General features: G+C 57.3%; 2 protein-coding genes across 5 annotated transcripts in view; one reads left to right on the forward strand and one right to left on the reverse strand.

Annotated features, from left to right (window-relative positions):
- The first annotated feature begins 1,092 nt into the window (after window positions 1-1,092).
- On the forward strand, window positions 1,093-7,389 carry CHPF2 (chondroitin polymerizing factor 2). Of its 2 annotated transcripts, XM_030932489.1 has the most exons (5): window positions 1,096-1,467; window positions 2,291-2,851; window positions 3,646-4,210; window positions 4,994-5,176; window positions 5,941-7,389. In XM_030932489.1, exons 2-5 carry the CDS (start codon window positions 2,589-2,591, stop codon window positions 7,246-7,248), a joined length of 2,319 nt encoding a protein of 772 aa, XP_030788349.1. In that variant the 5' UTR covers window positions 1,096-1,467; window positions 2,291-2,588; the 3' UTR covers window positions 7,249-7,389. The 2 variants fall into 2 exon arrangements, with proteins under 2 accessions (XP_030788350.1, XP_030788349.1); XM_030932490.1 differs by lacking the exon at window positions 4,994-5,176 and having other exon boundaries at window positions 1,093-2,851.
- Window positions 7,390-7,563: 174 nt separating this feature from the next.
- The window catches only part of SMARCD3 (SWI/SNF related, matrix associated, actin dependent regulator of chromatin, subfamily d, member 3), a 38,259-nt gene continuing 26,499 nt past the window's right edge, over window positions 7,564-19,323 (reverse strand). For 2 of the 3 annotated variants that reach the window (XM_030932492.1, XM_030932493.1), the window contains 12 exons: window positions 14,050-14,261; window positions 12,252-12,294; window positions 11,311-11,433; window positions 11,071-11,193; window positions 10,724-10,819; window positions 10,464-10,565; window positions 10,079-10,240; window positions 9,019-9,116; window positions 8,705-8,840; window positions 8,217-8,339; window positions 7,989-8,090; window positions 7,564-7,747 (listed from right to left, as the gene is read on the reverse strand). In XM_030932492.1, coding sequence (XP_030788352.1) covers window positions 7,694-7,747; window positions 7,989-8,090; window positions 8,217-8,339; window positions 8,705-8,840; window positions 9,019-9,116; window positions 10,079-10,240; window positions 10,464-10,565; window positions 10,724-10,819; window positions 11,071-11,193; window positions 11,311-11,433; window positions 12,252-12,294; window positions 14,050-14,261 — 1,374 coding nt within the window. In that variant the 3' untranslated portion in view covers window positions 7,564-7,693. Of the gene's footprint in view, window positions 7,748-7,988; window positions 8,091-8,216; window positions 8,340-8,704; window positions 8,841-9,018; window positions 9,117-10,078; window positions 10,241-10,463; window positions 10,566-10,723; window positions 10,820-11,070; window positions 11,194-11,310; window positions 11,434-12,251; window positions 12,295-14,049; window positions 14,262-17,076; window positions 17,561-19,323 lie in introns of those variants that run through there. The other variant, XM_030932491.1, reaches the window with a different exon arrangement.

Genomic DNA, 19,323 nt, shown 5'->3' on the forward strand with positions numbered 1-19,323 from the left:
TTAACATGGTGGTTACATTCCTTAAAAATTCAGCACATTTCACACCCCTACAAGATTACTTTGTTTTTGTATATAAGACACAGGCACATCAGATGATTATAACCAGTGTTTTTCTTTTTTTTTTTTTTTTAACCTATATGAATGTTCAGTAGGACATGTGAAAGCTGCGTGGGATCAGGACAGTTTTCTTGTGTGATACTATCTTGCAATGTGCAAGACAGGGAGCCTCCTTGGCTCCTCTCCCCCAGTCATTTGACAACAAAATTGCCCCGTACATTTCCAAATTGCTCCTTAGGGAGAATGCCATTCTGGTTGGGGAACCACTGTGGTGGTCCGAATGCCCTACCTGTTCCCTGTTCCCCAACCTTACTTGGGGCTGTTCTCCCCTCACCAGGCTCTAAGATGCCCTGGGCCTTCCCAGTTCTTCTCCAAGCCAATCTCTTTCCTCTCTCAGGACATTCCGGTGCTCTTTTCTTTGCCTGGAAAACTGTCCACTTCATGTCTGGATAACTCTTCCTGAACCTTTGGATCTCAGCATTACCAAATTCCCAATCTAATTTAATACTTTCTGTTTAGTTTTTCCACAGGACTCTGTGCTTTTCTGCAATGGTACTTATCACAGATTGGGATTTCTACCTGTTTTATTCTTGCTATGTCAAGTGTGTTTATTACCTGTCTCCCTCAACTTACAGTTCCCTGAGAGCAGGGACTATGCCCATCTCGTCCACCACTTGTTTACCCAGCACTCACGACGATGCCCGGAACTTAGGTACGTGTTTGGCAAACAACAAACATTTCTTAGGCAACTGGAAGGCTGATGGGATTCCCCAGCCAATTGGGAGAAAAACGCTCTCAAGGGTGGGGGTATGCTTTTTCCAGGGCTGACAGGGTTCAGCCCAAGCTCCGGGGCAGCTTTGGTCCACTCTGGATTTGCCTGGATTCGCCTATGTGGGGGCGCACGCGTCTTACTGAGGGGCTGCCGGCTGGAGCCAGGCAGGTCGCATCCTGGCCGAGGCTACGCGCTGTGCGGTTAAGCCGTGGGAGGGACCATAGAGAGCGCGCGGGCTGAGCGAGCGGCCGGATGCGGTCACCATAGAGACGGGTGACTGACAGGCAGCGGAAGAGGAAGCTGCGGACAGGGGCTGTGAGGTGGCAGCGGCTGCAGCGGCGGAGCCGGCGGCTCAGCGGGAACTGGGGTCTGTTCCCCCTTCCCCGTCCCTGCTCCCTGCCAGGCGCGTGTGGGACGCCGCTCTTGGTCCCCACGCCTCCGCCCCGCCCCTTCCCTGGACGCCGGTAGCCCCTGGCTGTCCTTTATCTGGCGTCCGCCGGCCCCCGGCCCCCGGCCCTCGGCCCTGAAACCCGGGCCCCCTCCCCGAGGGCCTAGGGCGTCCCTCCTGGTCCTGCCCTCGCTGCCTCGGTGCTGTCTCTGGCGCGGCCTCCGCTCCCGCCGACGGGCCTGAGAACGAGGTCTGTGCCCCAGTCTCCCAGCCGCGACCTCCGACCCCGGCTCGCAGAACGACCCGAGCTGGACTCCCGAACCCCCTTCCTAGCAGCCCGGTGACGTGGCCAGTTTCTGTTTTGAGACGAACGGCGAAGACTCGCGTCGGGCCTTCGTTCTAGGGCTAGATTTGGTCTCTTATCGCCAAGAGGTAGAGCAGGGGCTCTGGGACCCCGGCAGGGGTCCTGTCGGAAGCCGGCCGCGCTTCTCTTTGCGTTCCCAGGACCCTGGCGTTGTCTTTAGTTGCTGCTTGTCCTCTCTGTTTGCTTTTGGTTTGTTTCGTTTGCTCGCTGGGGCCTTGGTTAAACCAGGCACCGAATCGCTTGCACACAGTAGGAGTTCCAGTCCCGCCTGCTGTCTCCTCAGCAGCTGGGGTTCCGAGGAGAATGCCCTGCAAGATGGCTCCATCGGCCATGGTGCTCCTGAGAGGCTGTCAGTGCTGAGTCACCGATCTACCTCATTCGGGTGGGCAGAACTTGTGTGTGCCATGCGAGTGGCTCCTGACCGCTTTCCTGTAGCCATTGCGTCTCCTCACACGCAGGGAGCAGAGTAGAAAGAGGCTCTGGCCCCTTCCCTTGTGCCCGCTGGGCCTGCCGCAGTAGCCTGCCTGAGAACCGGTGCCAGAAGCATGCTCCGGCTCCTCTGTTTGGTGGCTGTTGTTTTGATGGATGGTGTGCTTTTCCCTAATCACTTGCTGTCATCTGTTGACTTAGGCCCAGTCTGCAGATGTGTGTAGTGCTCCTTTTTGGGTTAGCTTTGGCAGTATTGAGTTTTACTTCCTCCTCTTTCTAGTGGAAGACAGACCATAATCCCAGTGTGAGTGACATTGATTGTTACATTTATTACCGTTTTGGCTGGGGATTGGATCTGACACCTTCACCTTTGAAGAGCAGGCAGAAGGAGTTGTGAAGACAGGGCAATCTTCTTGGGGATGCTGGGCCTGGAAGCCCGCGGGCCTTGCTCTGTCATTGGCCTCATTGACCCCAGGTTCCCTGGTTAAAACTGCAAGCCTACTACTGGCCTGGTACCCATCAATCCATTGATCCTTGAGGCTGTGCTCCTGGGCACCCACCTGGCAGGGCCTACGACCATGCGGCTGAGCTCCCTGTTGGCCCTGCTGCGGCCAGCGCTTCCCCTCATCCTAGGGCTGTCTCTGGGGTGCAGCCTGAGCCTCCTGCGGGTTTCCTGGATCCAGGGGGAGGGAGAAGATCCCTGTGTCGAGGCTGTAGGGGAGCGAGGAGGGCCACAGAATCCAGATTCGAGAGCTCGGCTAGACCAAAGTGATGAAGACTTCAAACCCCGGATTGTCCCCTACTACAGGGACCCCAACAAGCCCTACAAGAAGGTGCTCAGGTGAGAGCAACATGTATGCATAGTCCCCAGACACTGGCCCTGTTTTGGGCTGGTGTAAATCCTTGCCTCTGCCTTTCCGCTGGCAGTCGGCGTCAGGCGACTTGGAGCAGTTCTGGCTTATTTTCCATCATGGTTTCTTCCTGTTTTTTCCCTCCTTCTCAGGTCTTAGAAAGTCTCACATTCATTGGTGTTAAATTAGGGTTCAGTGTTTTTTGTTTGTGTTTTTTTGTTTTGTTTTGTTTTGTTTTGAGATGGAGTCTTGCTCTTGTCACCCAGGCTGGAGTGCAGTGGTGCAATATTGGCTCACTGCAACCTCTTGTCTCCCGGGTTCAAATGATTCCCCTGCCTCAGCCTCCAGAGTAGCCAGTATTACAGGCGCATACCACCATGCCCAGATAATTTTGTATTTTTAGTGGAGACGGAGTTTCTCCATGTTGGTCAGGCCGGTCTTGAACTTCTGACCTCAGGTGATCCGCCCGCCTTGGCCTCCCAAAGTGCTGGGATTACAGGCATGAGCTACCGCGCCCGGCCAGGGTTCCATGTTCTTGAACAGAGCAGGAATTGCATCTAACCTATCTAATCTATCCATAGTAGACACCCTCCCTTCCCAAATCAATTCCAGTGTCAGCTACTTAGTGGATACTCAGTTGAGTACCTAATTAATATTGACAAGGAGGGAGGTTTCTCCCTTCTCAGCCTCAGCTCACTCACTTCTAGAGGGGGATGTATATACTGAACAAGCTGGGTTCCTAAAGATTAGGGAGTTGACCCCTGGCACACCGGTCTCTCCACAGGACTCGGTACATCCAGACAGAGCTGGGCTCCCGTGAGCGGTTGCTGGTGGCTGTCCTGACCTCCCGAGCTACACTGTCCACTTTGGCCGTGGCTGTGAACCGTACAGTGGCCCATCACTTCCCTCGGTTACTCTACTTCACTGGGCAGCGGGGGGCCCGGGCTCCAGCAGGGATGCAGGTGGTGTCTCATGGGGATGAGCGGCCTGCCTGGCTCATGTCAGAGACCCTGCGCCACCTTCACACACACTTTGGGGCCGACTACGACTGGTTCTTCATCATGCAGGATGACACATATGTGCAGGCCCCCCGCCTGGCAGCCCTTGCTGGCCACCTCAGCATCAACCAAGACCTGTACTTAGGCCGGGCGGAGGAGTTCATTGGCGCAGGCGAGCAGGCCCGGTACTGTCATGGGGGCTTTGGCTACCTGTTGTCACGGAGTCTCCTGCTTCGTCTGCGGCCACATCTGGATGGCTGCCGAGGAGACATTCTCAGTGCCCGTCCTGACGAGTGGCTTGGACGCTGCCTCATTGACTCTCTGGGCGTCGGCTGTGTCTCACAGCACCAGGTGACAGCTCTTTCAAGTCAGTCCCAGTCCCTGATAAGCTAGTGGGGGATGAGTGATTAGCCTTCTTCCCAGCAGCACCTTGGAGGCCATTGTTCCTCCTTCCTGGCCACTGACCGCCCTGTGGGCCCTCTGTTGCTCACCTTTGGCAATCTGAGAACCTGGGGCTATCAAAAGTGGTATTTTGTTAGGAACCCCTAAGCAAGACCAAAGGGTGCTCCTACTCACCAGTCCTTCTCCCCTGCCCTCCACACGTCCCCCGATATCAGCACTTCAGTTATGGCAGTGTGGGCATGTCTTAGAGATGGCTACTCCCCAGAGAAGTGAGGTGATCACTTTTCCAGCCCAGAGAGCTGCCCTGTTTGTTGTCCTGGAGAAGAGTGGAAGAACCCAGAGGTGGCTCATCCTCTCAAACCAAAGTATTGGGAAGATTTTCTGGCTTGCTCTTTCATTCCCTTGAGGAACAATGGGAATCTTTGGGGGAAGAAAGTATCCTTATTACTTTTAATATGTTATTTCTGTGATGGCTCCTTGCAGAGCAGGGCTAGCCCATGGACAGTGCACTGAGAGTAACTGAGAGTGTCCTTAGTTGCCTACTTACTTTCTACTTTCCAAAATGTGGGCAGTGAAAGAACTGGGGTTAAGCGAGGTGCTGGAAAGGGTGCCTCCTCTGTCCTCTGTTCTAACGCAGCAGTGCTAACAGACATGAACACTGAGTATGGTTAAGGGCGGTTTGGGACTGGCAGCTCTTGTGTGTGTCATTGATTGGTCTGATTGTCCCTCTAGGGGCAGCAGTATCGCTCATTTGAACTGGCCAAAAATAGGGACCCTGAAAAGGAAGGGAGCTCGGCTTTCCTGAGTGCCTTCGCCGTGCACCCTGTCTCCGAAGGTACCCTCATGTACCGGCTCCACAAACGCTTCAGCGCTCTGGAGTTGGAGCGGGCTTACAGTGAAATAGAACAACTGCAGGTGAGCTGAAGAGGAGCAGGTGGGCAGAGGACTGCAGTCGGAGGGTCAGAGAGAGCCTGAGATGTCCAGGCGTACAATGAGCGAGCAGCTGGCAGTGGGGCTGGTCTAGGCCCTGTATAATGGCAGGGCAGGAAGAGGCTGACCATACTTACATTTAAAACAACTACAGGGACAAAGGTCTTTGGGGGTCCAAAGCAATCATAAGGTAAGCTCCCAGGACAACTTGAATGCAGCTAAAGGGGTTTGCAAGTAGACTCTGAGGATCAGGAAGCTGTGCACAGTGTTCAGACAGAATAGTTTTAGCTCTTCCTCAATAGTGCCTGTCCACTGAGGAGGCAAAAACTCTGAAGTTTCTTAACTTCTAGAACTGTCCCAAGAAAGCCCAAGGGTGGAAGGTAGAATTCTCAAGTTGAATGTCGGGGTTGGCAGAGGTGGAGTATAGATGAAAACAAGGGTGTGATTATGAAGAGGATGTGAGTCCTTTGGGTATGGGAGAGAAAGGCTGTTGAGCTTCTATTTCAAGATATTTTTACCTGTGCAAAAAGCACATTTTCCACCTCCTTCTCATGGCATTTGTGTAAGGCGAGTAGGATTCCTGTCTGTCTGCATTTTAGAGGTGAAGAATAACGTACAAGGGATTCAGTGATTAGCGAGGGACCTGTCACTAAGTGTTGATGGAGTTGGGACAGAGCTCAGCTGTTTGAATCTCACAGCCCAGGCAGCTGGAGCTGGCACTAACTTGAGGCGCATTCCCTCCAACCCAGGCTCAGATCCGGAACCTGACCGTGCTGACCCCCGAAGGGGAGGCAGGGCTGAGCTGGCCCGTTGGGCTCCCTGCTCCTTTCATACCACACTCTCGCTTTGAGGTGCTGGGCTGGGACTACTTCACAGAGCAGCACACCTTCTCCTGTGCAGATGGCGCTCCCAAGTGCCCGCTACAGGGGGCTAGCAGGGCGGATGTAGGTGATGCGTTGGAGACTGCCTTGGAGCAGCTTAATCGGCGCTATCAACCCCGCTTGCGCTTCCAGAAGCAGCGACTGCTCAACGGCTACCGGCGCTTCGACCCAGCACGGGGCATGGAGTACACCCTGGACCTGCTATTGGAATGTGTGACACAGCGTGGGCACCGGCGGGCCCTGGCTCGCAGGGTCAGCCTACTGCGGCCACTGAGCCGGGTGGAAATCCTACCTATGCCCTATGTCACTGAGGCCACCCGAGTGCAGCTGGTGCTGCCGCTCCTGGTGGCTGAAGCTGCTGCAGCCCCGGCTTTCCTCGAGGCCTTTGCAGCCAATGTCCTGGAGCCACGAGAACATGCGTTGCTCACTCTGTTGCTGGTCTACGGGCCACGAGAAGGTGGCCGTGGAGCTCCAGACCCATTTCTTGGGGTGAAGGCTGCAGCAGCTGAGTTAGAGCGACGGTACCCTGGGACGAGGCTGGCCTGGCTCGCCGTGCGAGCAGAGGCCCCTTCCCAGGTGCGACTCATGGACGTGGTCTCGAAGAAGCACCCTGTGGACACTCTTTTCTTCCTCACCACTGTGTGGACGAGGCCTGGGCCCGAAGTCCTCAACCGCTGTCGCATGAATGCCATCTCTGGCTGGCAGGCCTTCTTTCCAGTTCATTTCCAGGAGTTCAATCCCGCCCTGTCACCACACAGATCACCCCCAGGGGCCCCAGGGGCTGGCCCTGACCCCCCCTCCCCTCCTGGTGCTGACCCCTCCCGGGGGGCTCCTATAGGGGGGAGATTTGACCGGCAGGCTTCTGCAGAGGGCTGTTTCTACAACGCTGACTACCTGGCGGCCCGAGCCCGGCTGGCAGGTGAACTGGCAGGCCAGGAAGAGGAGGAAGCCCTGGAGGGGCTGGAGGTGATGGATGTTTTCCTCCGGTTCTCAGGGCTCCACCTCTTTCGGGCCGTAGAGCCAGGGCTGGTGCAGAAGTTCTCCCTGCGGGACTGCAGCCCACGGCTCAGTGAGGAACTCTACCACCGCTGCCGCCTCAGCAACCTGGAGGGGCTAGGGGGCCGTGCCCAGCTGGCCATGGCTCTCTTTGAGCAGGAGCAGGCCAACAGCACTTAGCCTGCCTCGGGGCCCTAACCTCCTTACCTTTCCTTTGTCTGCCTCAGCGCCAGGAAGGGCAAGGCAAGATGGTGGACAGATAGAGAATTGTCACTGTATTTTTTAAATATGAAAATGTTATTAAACGTGTCTTCAGCCAAACTGTTTTTTAGGTCTAGGGAAAATTGAGTGAGGAGAAGAATCCAAGGGAAGGGTATGGGGAGTTTGTCCAAAAGGACCCACTGTCTCCCCACCCTCTTCCCTCCCCCTTCACTCCCCCTTCCCTCCCCCTTCACCCCCCCCCCCCGGCCCAGTTTCCAATGACCACGCGGCTGCTGTCAGATGAATGACTTTTAATCTAGCCCCGCACCCCAAGGTGGCAGAGGAGTGATGCTGGAGCCCGGGGCAAAGCGCTGGGGCCCGGGGCACGGCCGGAAGTTCCGTCGTGCTGCTTATTTCTGGGCTCCTAGGTGTTGCGCACAACCAGCGACTGCTCCAGCTCCTGCCTGCGCTGCTGGATCTTTAGAGGAAGTGAGAACAGGAGCAGGTGTCAGTGTTCCTGGTGAGTGATCAGGACAACCCCCACCTACTGACACCGCCTGCCGTGGAAGAGCATCTGGGAGCAGGGAGGGCCATTGCATGGTGAGGCAGTGTGGTGAAGCTTTACTGTGGGGAGCTGTGAGGGCTGCCCACAAGCTGAACAGGGAGGTTTCTCTTGGAGTTGAGGAGGGGGAAGCCTCAGGGCAAGGGTCCCTCCATACCTTGCAGTAGAAGTAGCGACTGACAGCCTCCTGGGACCAGGGCTGGTGGTAGAACTCAGCCCGGCGCTCCTCTTCGGGGTTGCCGGCTACATCTGTCATCACCTGGGAGGGAGCGTGGGGTGAGCCCTGAGCCCCGAATCCCCTCACCTACCCCTGGAGTACAACGTTTACTGTCTTTCCCGATGTGCTTGTCTTCCACTCCAGTACTCCCTGAGTCTCCCTCTTCACCTTGAGGTCCCGGCTCTGGGAGCGGAGCAGGTCTTGGACATAGCCTTTGGGGTCTCTGGAGAAGCTTAGCATGAAGTCCCTCTGGATCTTGAGCTGGTTTATGGACTCAATCGTCTCATGGATCTGCAGGTAGAAAGATAGATGCTTTCCACCTGGCTATGGTGATGTGGGAGAGGAGGGGAAAGGAAGCGGGTGGGAAGGGGAGGCCTGTGAAGGACAACCCCTCAGAGCCCCTGATTCCTCTGAAGTCCCAGGGGCAGAGGGGATGGGCAGAACTAAACTTGGAATGAGGTTTAACTCCAAGCAGCATGGAAGGGCCATTTGTGCCCCATTGGCCCACAGTCTGGTCTCCCCTTTTTTTTTTTTTTTTTTTTTAATTTTCTAATTTAACCCAGACTGCTCATCTGCAGCCACACCCTGGTCTCAGAAAAGTCTACTCTGTCATCTCTGGGTTAATGTCCCACTCCGGCTCTGGGCTTGGGCCCCACCTTACTGTCCAGAGCACTGATCTCCTGCTGGTTGGCCGTGGACAGGAGGAAGCTGCTCATCTGTCCCTTTAATGGCTCCTCCACCTCCACGTCAATGTCATAGCACGCCGTCTTCTTCTGGTCTGAAGGGTCCACGCTGCCAGGGAAGTCCAGCCCTTGGTGTCCATGATGCCCCCATACAGGCCTCAGGGCCCCGGGGCTGGGGCAGATCCAACAGGGAGGGAGAAGAGATGGGAGTGGGAGGAGAGGGAGGGGCAGGGAAGGCAGAAACGAGATCATTCCCTGGTCTGAGAAGCAAGCTGGGGCCACCTCACCTGATGACATGATTGATGACAATTGGGTCAGGGGGCAATAGCAGGGCTGTGAGGCGCTGGGGAATCTCAGAAAACTTCAGCCGGGGACAATCAAAAATCTGAAGCAGGACAATTGGGGAGAGAGAGATCACTCTTCTTGAAGAGATCATCACGCAGTTGTAGATCCTTTTGTTCTAGAAAGGCTGCAAGACGCTGAGAGGAAGTCTGATTCCTTAGTGTGCATGGGGATGGGATTGGGGTGGGCTGGTCTGGCAGTGGAGCCACCCATACGGCTGACAAGGTAGGGGGTGGGTCATTGTGGGGCAGGGGTTGAGAGTGCAGGCCCTGGGTCAGCCTGCCTATGTATCAGTCCTGCCTCTGCCGCTTACTATGCAGCCCGGAGCAAGTTAACACCTCAGGGCTCATCTCTAGAGTGGGGATGGAAAGAATACCCATCTCCCAGGGCTGCCGTGGGAAGGCAGTGAACTAATACACATAAGGTGCTTGGAGCAGTGCCTGGCACATGGTAAGTGCCCAATAAATATCAACTGCTATTTTAACTCCTCAGGTTTATCTGCTGTATTTATTTTTAAATGCATTAATAAGAATATTCTCTGTTTTGGTGGAATTTTGCTGAATCATTTTTGCAGCAATTTGATTTTCCTAACTGCCCAAGAAAGTAGATAGGACAGGTATTTTCACTCCACTTCAAAGATAAGGAAACAAGGTTCAGAATCGCTGAGTCACTTACCCAGAGTCCAGACTCAGGACTAGAACCTGGGATCCTAACTCCAAGTGCCAAGAATATTACATTCCAGAAAGCGGTTGGCTTTGTAGGGTTTCCAGGTCTTCCTAACCTGGGGGGGGGGCTAACATGGATTGACTGCAGCACAGAGCTAATCCACAGTAGGGCCTGAACTAGAATCCTGGTCGGTCTCTTGGCTCCAAGACCATGACTGTGTACTGCTTCTGCTACTCAGGAATCTAGAAGGGAGGGGTGGTAGTTACCTTGGTAGAGGTACTTCCCCTGCTGGAGAACTCTGCCTGCTCCCCAGATCCCAGGGTTCAGGAGAGAGGTTACCTGCTGGAAATACTTGTCCCCGTTGATGTATTCCTTGTCATGGGAGTCCTGCAGCCTGTTGGTCTTCACATACTGCCACAGGGCCTGGACGATAGCTGAGCGGCTCTGTGTGTGCAACCCCAGCAGCCGGGCTAGGCGGGGATCCAGTTTGAACTGGGGAGGCTGAGAAAAGGGAACTGTGAAAGTTAGACCAAAGGGAGAGAAAGGAAGGAGCCCAGGGCCAGGCCATTCAGGACTATGGGGATGTGTTGATTGAGGAAACATGCCCCTGGGGAAGGATAGGGTTGGGAGGGGAAGGAGGTCTCTCAAGATGCACCACTTTGAGACCTAGGCCTGCCCTGAGATCCTTGTGTGGCGTGTGCGGGGCAGCGTAGCAGGTGCAGACCTGGTAGTCCAGCATGAGGAGCAGCGTGCAGCGCACACTCAGATCCCCAGGCCGTTTCACCTGGAAGCCGTCCGTCTCCTGGGTCGTGGGCGTCCGATGCCACTGTCCAGGACAGAAGAGCTGTGTCTCCCAAAGGCCCATCTGGAGTGGTGGGGCCCAGGACTCTAGGGCGGTCCCTGACCCAAATCTATGCTGGTTCTTCAGGGATTCTGGCCTGTGGGAGGGTGGCAATTCAAGGGCAGAGGGGCTCTTAGTCTTACCTCAACAAGGTGGTTGTCAGGGCCATAAAGATCTTTGTCCAGCTCGATGACCAAACTCTTGAAGAAAGAAGAGAACTTCCGCTTCTGTTTGCTGGGCTGTGGGAGAGGAACAGGGACCGTAGGGGGCAGAACAGGGACAGGGTGGGAGAAGCAGAAGGAGGCCAAGTTGGCAGCAGACAGGGCAGTGGGCTTAGATGAAATCCTCTGCACCCGGAATGTCTCTAGGCCTGCCCCCACCCCCCTAGCCTGGGTTAACTCCCTAGCCATTAGTGCAGACACCTTGTTCTGTTCTCAGTGCAGCCCATGCCCACCCCAGGACACCTGGAGAGACCTGGGCCGGGACGTACATCATCCAGGAGCTTCCCCTCCACCCGTAGCTCCCAGGAGGCAATGCTGCCATCGGAATCCTCAGCATCAGGCTTCGCAGGGTTAAAAGTGTTGGAGATATAGAGACGCAGCTTCCGCTTTTGCTGTAGAAATAGAGTGTAGAACCGGGCAAATGCTGTGTGCTTCCACCCCGACCACCTTGCTTCCCCATCCTGGTCATGCGACTCAAGAGTCCCCTTCCTACCCCCGAACTAAGGCACCTTCATGGGCCTCTTCAGAGCCTCCTGGATGTCCACCCGCTTCCGCATGATGGTTTGATCCAGTTTCCTCTCAAATGCCAAGAGGTCCATGTAAGCCTGGGACTCGGGGACCAGCTCCCGAATCTGGAGGAGGAGGAGCAGGGCAGGAGTCAGAGGCTCAAGTCCAGGGTTGTACCATGGAATGTATGCATGTTGTGCAATCCTAGGGTGCAAAAGATGTCGGGGGAGCCATCCTACTTCTAGGCATGGAGCTTTGACAGTGGGAACAGGACCTCTCCCCAGGATGCCATTATCCAGCAGTAGGGGCCTTGCTGTGTAGGGATAACAGTTGCTTCTCCCTTTAGGAAGAGCCTTGTGTATCATCATCGGGGAGGAGGTAGCAACTGTGGAGCCCAGCAAGCACTAGCCTTTAGTCTCCTCATCCTGTCATTTTCTGTGTCATATGCCCACTGGGCTTCCCCTGGGCCCCTGCAAAGTGCCTAGTAGTGGCTCAATCCCTGGGACAGTTGGACAGCGGTGCTTTCTTCTTTGCTGGCACCTTGCTCAGCCCCCACACCTGTCCCAACTGTGCTGTCCCCATACCCAGCTGGACCTGGGTCCCTTTAGGATGCTCAGGATCTCTGGCCACCTTCTATCCCCTTCATTCTGCCTGGCAGCTTTTGATCCCCTAGCTCTTGCCCCCTTCTTGTCCCACAACTCTGTCTTAGTACCACTTGGATCCAGCCCCCTGACAGGCCCCTGTGTTCTGGCCCCAGTGGCTCTGCTGCTTCCCTCCACCTCACCCCCTCCCTCTGGCCTAGGGAGCCTCACTTATTAATGAGTTTTTTTAAACAAAAAGTGAAAGTGACTGTGACGCTGAAGCTCTGCTTTTGAGGGGGGAGGGGAGGGCAGAGCAGCAAAGGGTGGGGGGTGGGCTGGGGGCTGCTGTGAAAGACACTCACCCTTTGAGGGAGGATTTTGTCAGCCATCTTCCTCCTCTTGGCACTGTACATTTTTTAAAGAAAAAACCAGGTTACCATGGCGACAGATCTGGGAGTAACGAGGCCACCTGCTAAATTATCCCGACATCTCCGCCCGCCTGGCTGGGGTTCCCACAGCCCGTTTGTCTGCCCGCCCAAGGGCTATGACAGTGGTGTGTGGAACTGGTGCTCTGTCCTCTCTAAGGACACGGGTGACCCGTCCATTCTCTGGCCGGGGAGCCCCCTTCTACCCTGCCACATCCTTAGGGACAGAGAAATTTAGACTTAGGAGGGACTGGCGGGTGGGGGTGGTGCTGCCAAAAGATGGGAGCTGCAGAAGTGTTTGAGGAAAGGTGGGGATGAGGGAGGACAATGGAGAGGGAAGCCAGGTCTGAGGACCTTTTCTGGAAAGCAGGGGGTGCCCTGTCCAAAGGATTCTAAGCTCAGAGGGAGGGAGAGAGACGACTTCCTTCCTATCCATGGAGCGGGAGGTGATGGTGTGAAGCTGGCGGGACTTGCATCCCTTCCAGGCACCCTGGGCTTGGAAGAGAATGCTGATGAGCAGGAGTGCTCATGCCCTGGGACTACCTGGCAACAGGGTGAGGGACACGCTGCAGCCATAGGCGCCCAGAATGTGCATGGGTGTGACTTCAGGCTGAGGCCAAATTGACTAGGCCCAGGGTAGTAGCAGCTGGATGTGAGCTCTTTCTGACCCACTAGGTGCTGCTGACTAACCCAAAAACCCCCAGAAAAACCTTGGCGGGTCAAGAGATGAAAACGCAGCCTAGAGAATAGCTCCATACTGCCCCCGTGTGGTGTTCTCAACCACTACCCCCTCCCTATGCAGAAATCTAAGGCTAACAAGCAGATTTCATTAAAGGTCTGGTTTGTTTTAAACAGATTATCTATGTGTAACTCTCCATTTATACAAGATAAATCAGGGAATTACCATTTGCTGTACAAAATGACGATGCATTCTACAAAATAATTCATCATGGGATTCCTATAAGTGGTGAATTTTCCCTGATGTGTAAAAAATAATAATGAGGTAAAATTGATATTACACCTTTTATAGAAATCCATCTGTTGTGCAAAAAAAGCATGTGTATTTGGCTAAATACTGAAATCCAGAGGGGCACTGCTGTTGCCAGGAGCCAGCAGGGGCTTTGAGGGTGCCACCAACTGCTGTAGGAAAATAAGGCAATGGGCTGGCCCTGGTGGCTTGGGAGCAGACCTGGTCCAGAGTGCCTAAGAATTAAGAGCGGAACTGGGCAGAGACCACCTACCACAGAGCAAATCCCCAAGCTCCACCCCCAGGGCCAGAGAGTCCCATTGAGAAAATCTGGAGTGGCTTTGAAACAGTCCGGGGTCTGGCCAGGAAGGCTCAGCGGAGAACCACACTTTGGGCAACACAGTCCTACAGCTCTGCCCTCAGTCCCACTGGAAGCCCCGCCCCCACCCCAAAGACTGAAGCATCACCCAGAACCTGATGGGTGGAGAGAGGGACTGAGGAGGTGACAAGGAGAAGGGTGAGGGGAGCGTGCAGGGAAGCGGTACCGGCTGCCGACGGCCACAGCCTGCCTCTACCGTGGGCACACAAAAGAATCAGGCCGGTGCCCCCTAAGCCCACCTCCCCAGAGGGCATCCGACCCGGGAAGCCTCGCTCCCTGCTAATCATTCTTCCTCACCTCTTCCAATCCCCGCTACTCGCTCACCTGGTCCCTGCGGGTCCCCAGGGCCCGCCCCTGCACGCCCCCTCCGCGCCGGGCCTCCCACTCACCTGCGGCTCCGCGCGGGGGCGGTGGGCACCGGCTGGCCCTGGCTCTGTGCCTGGCTCTGCCCGGGCGGGGGCGCTGCTCGCTTACGGGCGGGCTCCATGCCCGCGGGGGCCAGGCCGGGTCGCACGGCGGGGCTGCCCATGTAGGGGGAGCCCGGGGGGCCCATGGGCGCCCCCTGGTGGGGCATCCGGGCTCCAGACGGCATCCCGGGGCGCTGTGGGTGGGCGGGGGTGAAGCAGAAACGGGCGCCCGTGGGTCAGACCAGGGCCCCCAGCTCCAGGCGCGGTGAGCCGGCGTCTCCCCTCCCCCACCAGACCCTCGGCTGGTGACCCTGAGCGCTGAGCGATGGGTGGGAACGATGGGTAGGAGGGGCAGGGGCGCCGGAATACGCGCGGCTCTGGCGGAGGGGCTTGGCGTCTGGCTGTAGGAAGCTAACTGAAGCCAGGCACCGCACAGGGCATTGCGAGCTTCGGGGCTGCGGAAGGTACCGCAAAAATGAATATTAATGGCGCCTTTCAACCTTTCAAAGATGTTCACATCCACATGCTCCTCTACAAGACAGTCTGAGCAGGTCCTTTCATCCCCACTTGACGGATAGGGCCACTGTGGCTCAAGGAGAAAAACGGCCTCGCCAAGGTCACACAGCTCATCCAGGCCCGGGCAGCCCCTGAAGGGCTGCCTCCTGGGGGCCCAGGGCTTTGCTCTCTGCAGCTTGGTTGAAGTCGGGTACGCGGCTCCCTGCTCCGACTTCTGCTCCTCCTCCTGCTCCTCCTTCTCAGGCTTCACTTCTTGGGCGGTTCTGCCTGGCACTCACTAGCTCCTCATCTCAGCCACTCTGCTCCCTGCTTTTGACCCTTGGGTCCCAAACCCCACTCCCCTCGACTGACTCCAAGTCCCCACACCCAGGGTCTTCGCTGACCCAGGGTCTAAGCTGCCCTCATAATTTGCTCCCCGGGTGAGGGCTGGAGGCAGGGCAGGCAAGGGCAGCCTGCGGGGGCACCCCAGATCCTGCCAGGATTCTCTGATTGGGAGGAGGGGAGCTGCGTTGGTAGTGGGCTGCCCAGGGGGCCTGAGGTGGGTCAGGGCAGTGACACTTCCACTCACATTTCCCTTCCCGTCTGCCCAGGTCAGCAGCCACCTCCTCCTCTTCCCATCCCCACCCCAGCAAGATCAGAAGTCAGGGTTCAGGGGGCTGTGGAGACTGAGAGGAGGCGGCTCCTCTTCCCTTGCCACTACCCCTGGGTGGTCAGATGGGGTGTAAATGAGATGCAAATGCATCGAGCGAAGTGTTCCAAACCCCACTTGTCCAGACTCCAGAAGGGAGATGGGGAGGGCCAGAGTGAGTTTCAGGGGCTGTGAAACAGAACGAGTGGGGTGGGATGGGGACTGGAACCACGAGAGCAGGAAGAAGATCAGAGGGCAGGGGATGCAGACCCTGGCCCTGTTAACATGGACACACCACCCACCTCATGCCCAGGCATGAGGAGGGGCCCCCTGGGCTTGCTGTTTTCCTTCCAACTGCTACCTCTCCCTCCTGGCCCTCCAGGCTCTGTGTCTAACCCTAATGTCCTCCCACCCTCGGTCAGCAGCTGTCTCTGCCTATCTCTCCTGCAGTGAAACCTGCCTGTCCATGTGTCTGCTTCCCTCACCCCACCTGACCCTGTCACTCACGCCTCCAGTGTAGCGGCCCAGAATGGAACCCAGGCCTGGCCACCAGCTAGATGGGGCACTGGGGCTCACAGTCACTCAATAACTGAAGCTCTAAGTTGACCAGATAAAAAAAAAAGTCCACATGTGCAGCCTCTCCCCACTAGATGGGCCTTTTTAAAGGGGCTCCCACCAGCAGCCAGGTTAGGACTGGTAACTCAGCTAGCTGACATGGACACCTTGGGAAGTTACCCCCAGGGGTCCCTGGGGTTGGAGGATGGGCCACTCCAGGGAGGCCCCCTCTTCCTGTCAGCTGCTCTCCGCAGTTATCAAGGCCAGGGATACTGGCTCATCTGCTGAAGAGGCCCTGAGAGGGAGGCTTCCAGAGCCCCCAGAGAGCTGTGCCCACCACCAGCCCCACCCCCATGAAAGGCCAAAATCCTAGGGACTCTGGTCTTACTGAGAAGGTGCCTTCCTTGGGGTCACAACCAAATTTGGCCATAGTAAACCTGACAGCTTCTTCTACACAGGGCTTCCACCCCCTCACCCATCTCAAGAGTCGCAGCCCCTGTCTCTCTCCCAATCCACACCCCTCCACACCCCTCCCAGCCGGGCCCTACTGACTCAGCTTCAGCCTCCCGGGCTCCCACGTGCCTTTGCAGCCTGCCTGTGGCAGGACAGTGCTCCCCTGTCCCTTCGGTCTCTAGGCCTCACATCCCCAACTCCAGCCCTTCCTTCACACCTTCGAGGAGTTAAGGACATCACCTTCTGGTGGCTGAGTCCGCCAAGGGGACCCTCAGAACCCCTAACTTGGGCTAAGTCCCTAGAGCGGGCCTCTCCCCCACCCTGAGGCAGAAGCTCCAGCGCCCTCCCGCTGGGATGCAGAGGTGGCTCAGCCTGCGAGCTTCCCACTACAGTGCCTCCAGGGTCACCTGCTCCTTGCTCCGGAGACACAAGCAGTGACACTGTCCCAACGGATGAACAGACAGCCCAGCCCAGCCTCTGCCATGTCCCCATCCCCCACCCCCACCCCCAGGGCAGGGGCAACACCTGGGCCCACAAGGAAAAGAACCAAAGTCAACCTGTCGGCTACAGCGAGGACTCTCCGTTGAGGGGGGGAGAGTCCCCAAGTCCCACCCCCGCCCCTGACAAGAGCCATGCAAACGCCTCCCTTCCCCGCCTCGCACCAGACCCGGCCGGCCGCCTGGCGACGTGTTCGGGTGCCAGGGCGCCAGCACAGTCCCGGAGCCGGGCCGTGGGCCATGGCGCCCCCCACTAGAGGGGTGGGAGAGCGGGAGTGCCCTCCCGGCCCCTCCCGATCAGCCCTCCATTCAGCCCGAGCCAGCTCGCTCGCCCTCCCCCTCTAACTTTCCCCCACTCACCACCCCATGGACCAGAAACTCAAAAAGTTTGCTTTTCGTGGCTTTGCGCGCCCCTCCGGCAACTTCGTCCGCGGCCATCGGGGTGGGCTCAGCGGCTCCTCTCACTCTCTCTCTCTCTTCCTCTTTCTTTCCCTTTTCTGCCTTTTTTTTTCCTCCAACTCTCCCCTCTGAGTCCTGCTGGGCTCTCTCACACTTCTACTCGAGCGGAGTGGGGAGGGGGCCCCTTCAGGGCTGCCCTGACGGCCCACGGCCCACGCCGCCGCCGCCCGCCCGCCGCCGCCGCCGCCGCCGCGGCTGCCGCATTCCTGCACTGATAAGACAGAAATAGTCCGGCGGCCCGGGGTCTGCCTGTTGACTCGGCGGGGACGGGGCCGCCTGCCTTTCCAAGCCCGCTGTCCAAACAGCGCAGATAAGCGGCGAGGCGCGCCGACCAGCCCGGCCGCGGGCGCTGGGCAGCAGTGCTGCAGCCCGAAGCCGCCGAGGCCCGCGGGAGGCGGCGCGAGGAGGGGACGCCAGGGGAGGCGGCGGGGGGTCGCCGGCCACCGGCTCTCGCCACAAATAGTTTCTCCGTCAGGGAATTCGCCGGCCGCGCCAGGCAGGGAACAGTCAGTTCCAACTTTTCCCCCAGCGGGCTCCTGCTGCATTTCTGAGGCCCTTTCCCCAGAGACCTGGCAGGCCGAGCAGGGAAACATTCGCTGGCAGGAACCGGGGGAGCCCGGCCCGCGAGGCCTCGCGCCTGCCCGGGGCCGGCGGCGGTGGGTGTGCCCGGGCGGCGGCGTGGCCCTCCGTCCACAGCTGTGTGTGCCCTTGTCTCACACGCCGTGTGTGTCCGCGCCCTTTTGTGGCGTGTCAGCTTATGTGCGTGCAGACAGACGCCCTGTCTGTGCCTCCCTCCACGACAGCCTCCGTGCGCGCGCGCCTGCGTGTGTGGCAGGACGTGGCCTGTGCCTTTCAGCTCTGTGCAAGGCTATTTCTGGGTATGTGAGTCTTTGTTTGCCGCTCTGTGAGAAAGTGAGGGCAATAGGGGAAGTATTTCAGAAAGAGGGACAGGGATTGTGTTCATGAGAACAGGAAGAGAATGAATGTGGGGAATGGCGCAGCGCCAGGGGGGTGCTTGGGTGGGTGCGTGGAGAGAACGAGGCAAGTCGGGCTTGGTTTCCTTGGGGTGGGGGTGGAGTGGGGTTAGGGGACCCAGAGGAGTTGGGGCAGCTGGGCTGGGTATAGTGGGTATATTGGGCCGGCCTGAAGACCCCAAAGAGAGGGATCTTGAGGCTGCAGTGTGGGATGGGGTGGCAAGGGAGCCCCAGAAGGGGCGTGTGGAAGGAGTTGGCAGTCCTTGGAGTGGAGGAGGGACCGGAAGGAGGAGGGGCAAATCCTGACATACCCAGGCTGGGAGCCCTGGGCCTACCCAGGTCCCCAAAGGCCACGCCCCTTTTCCCTCCTTCTGGGGGAGGAGCCCGTGGGCTTTGGAACAAGGCCCCTTGGGTCAAGTTTGGGGGCCTGCTGGGGCCTCACTGTGAGAATCCAGATGAAGGCAGGGCCATAGCCTAGTGCCTAGGGGAGTTTGTTGAAACACTTATTTGAAGTTGGTCCTGAAGACTGAAGGGCCCTGACCCTAAACCCTTCAGAATGCCTTTGCCTAGGGGTCTTTTCTGCCTGCAGCCTGATTTCTGCTGGCCCTGGTTGTGCTCTTGGCTGTCACTGTTCATTTGGTTGCCCACTGTCAATCTGAAATGTCAGGGAGGGCATCTGGTCCAGGATGCTCCTCCACCACCTCTAGCTTGAAAGGGGACCTAGAGATACCGTTGCTGCCAAATCTCTCCCAGGACTTTAGCCTAGACCCCCCCACACACACACCCACACACAGAGGCTGGGCCCTGACAGGGTGGGGATGGGTGGGTGGCCTGCCTCTGTCTGCCACAGGTCATGCAGGTAGCTGCTGGGAACCTGGGGAAGTGACTTGCCCAGTCTGCCTGCTAACCTCCAAAATCCCTGCTCACTCCCATTTCTTAGCCCCTGCCCATGATTCTTTTACCTAGAATGCCCTTTGTCTGCCCTCTGCCTTCCCTCTACTTGTCCAAATCACATCTATCCTTTAGCCCAGGCCCCACTTCCTCTAGGAAGCCTTCCCTGGTCCTACTTGTATGCAAAGATTTTTCTCTTCTCCAAATGCTCATTGCCGTCTACCCAGCACCATGAACTGGCATTGGACTGCCTGACATGCATGGTGCTTTATGGACATTAGCT

The sequence above is a fragment of the Rhinopithecus roxellana genome, chromosome 6 (genome assembly GCF_007565055.1).
Source record: "Rhinopithecus roxellana isolate Shanxi Qingling chromosome 6, ASM756505v1, whole genome shotgun sequence".
NCBI lineage: Eukaryota > Metazoa > Chordata > Mammalia > Primates > Cercopithecidae > Rhinopithecus > Rhinopithecus roxellana.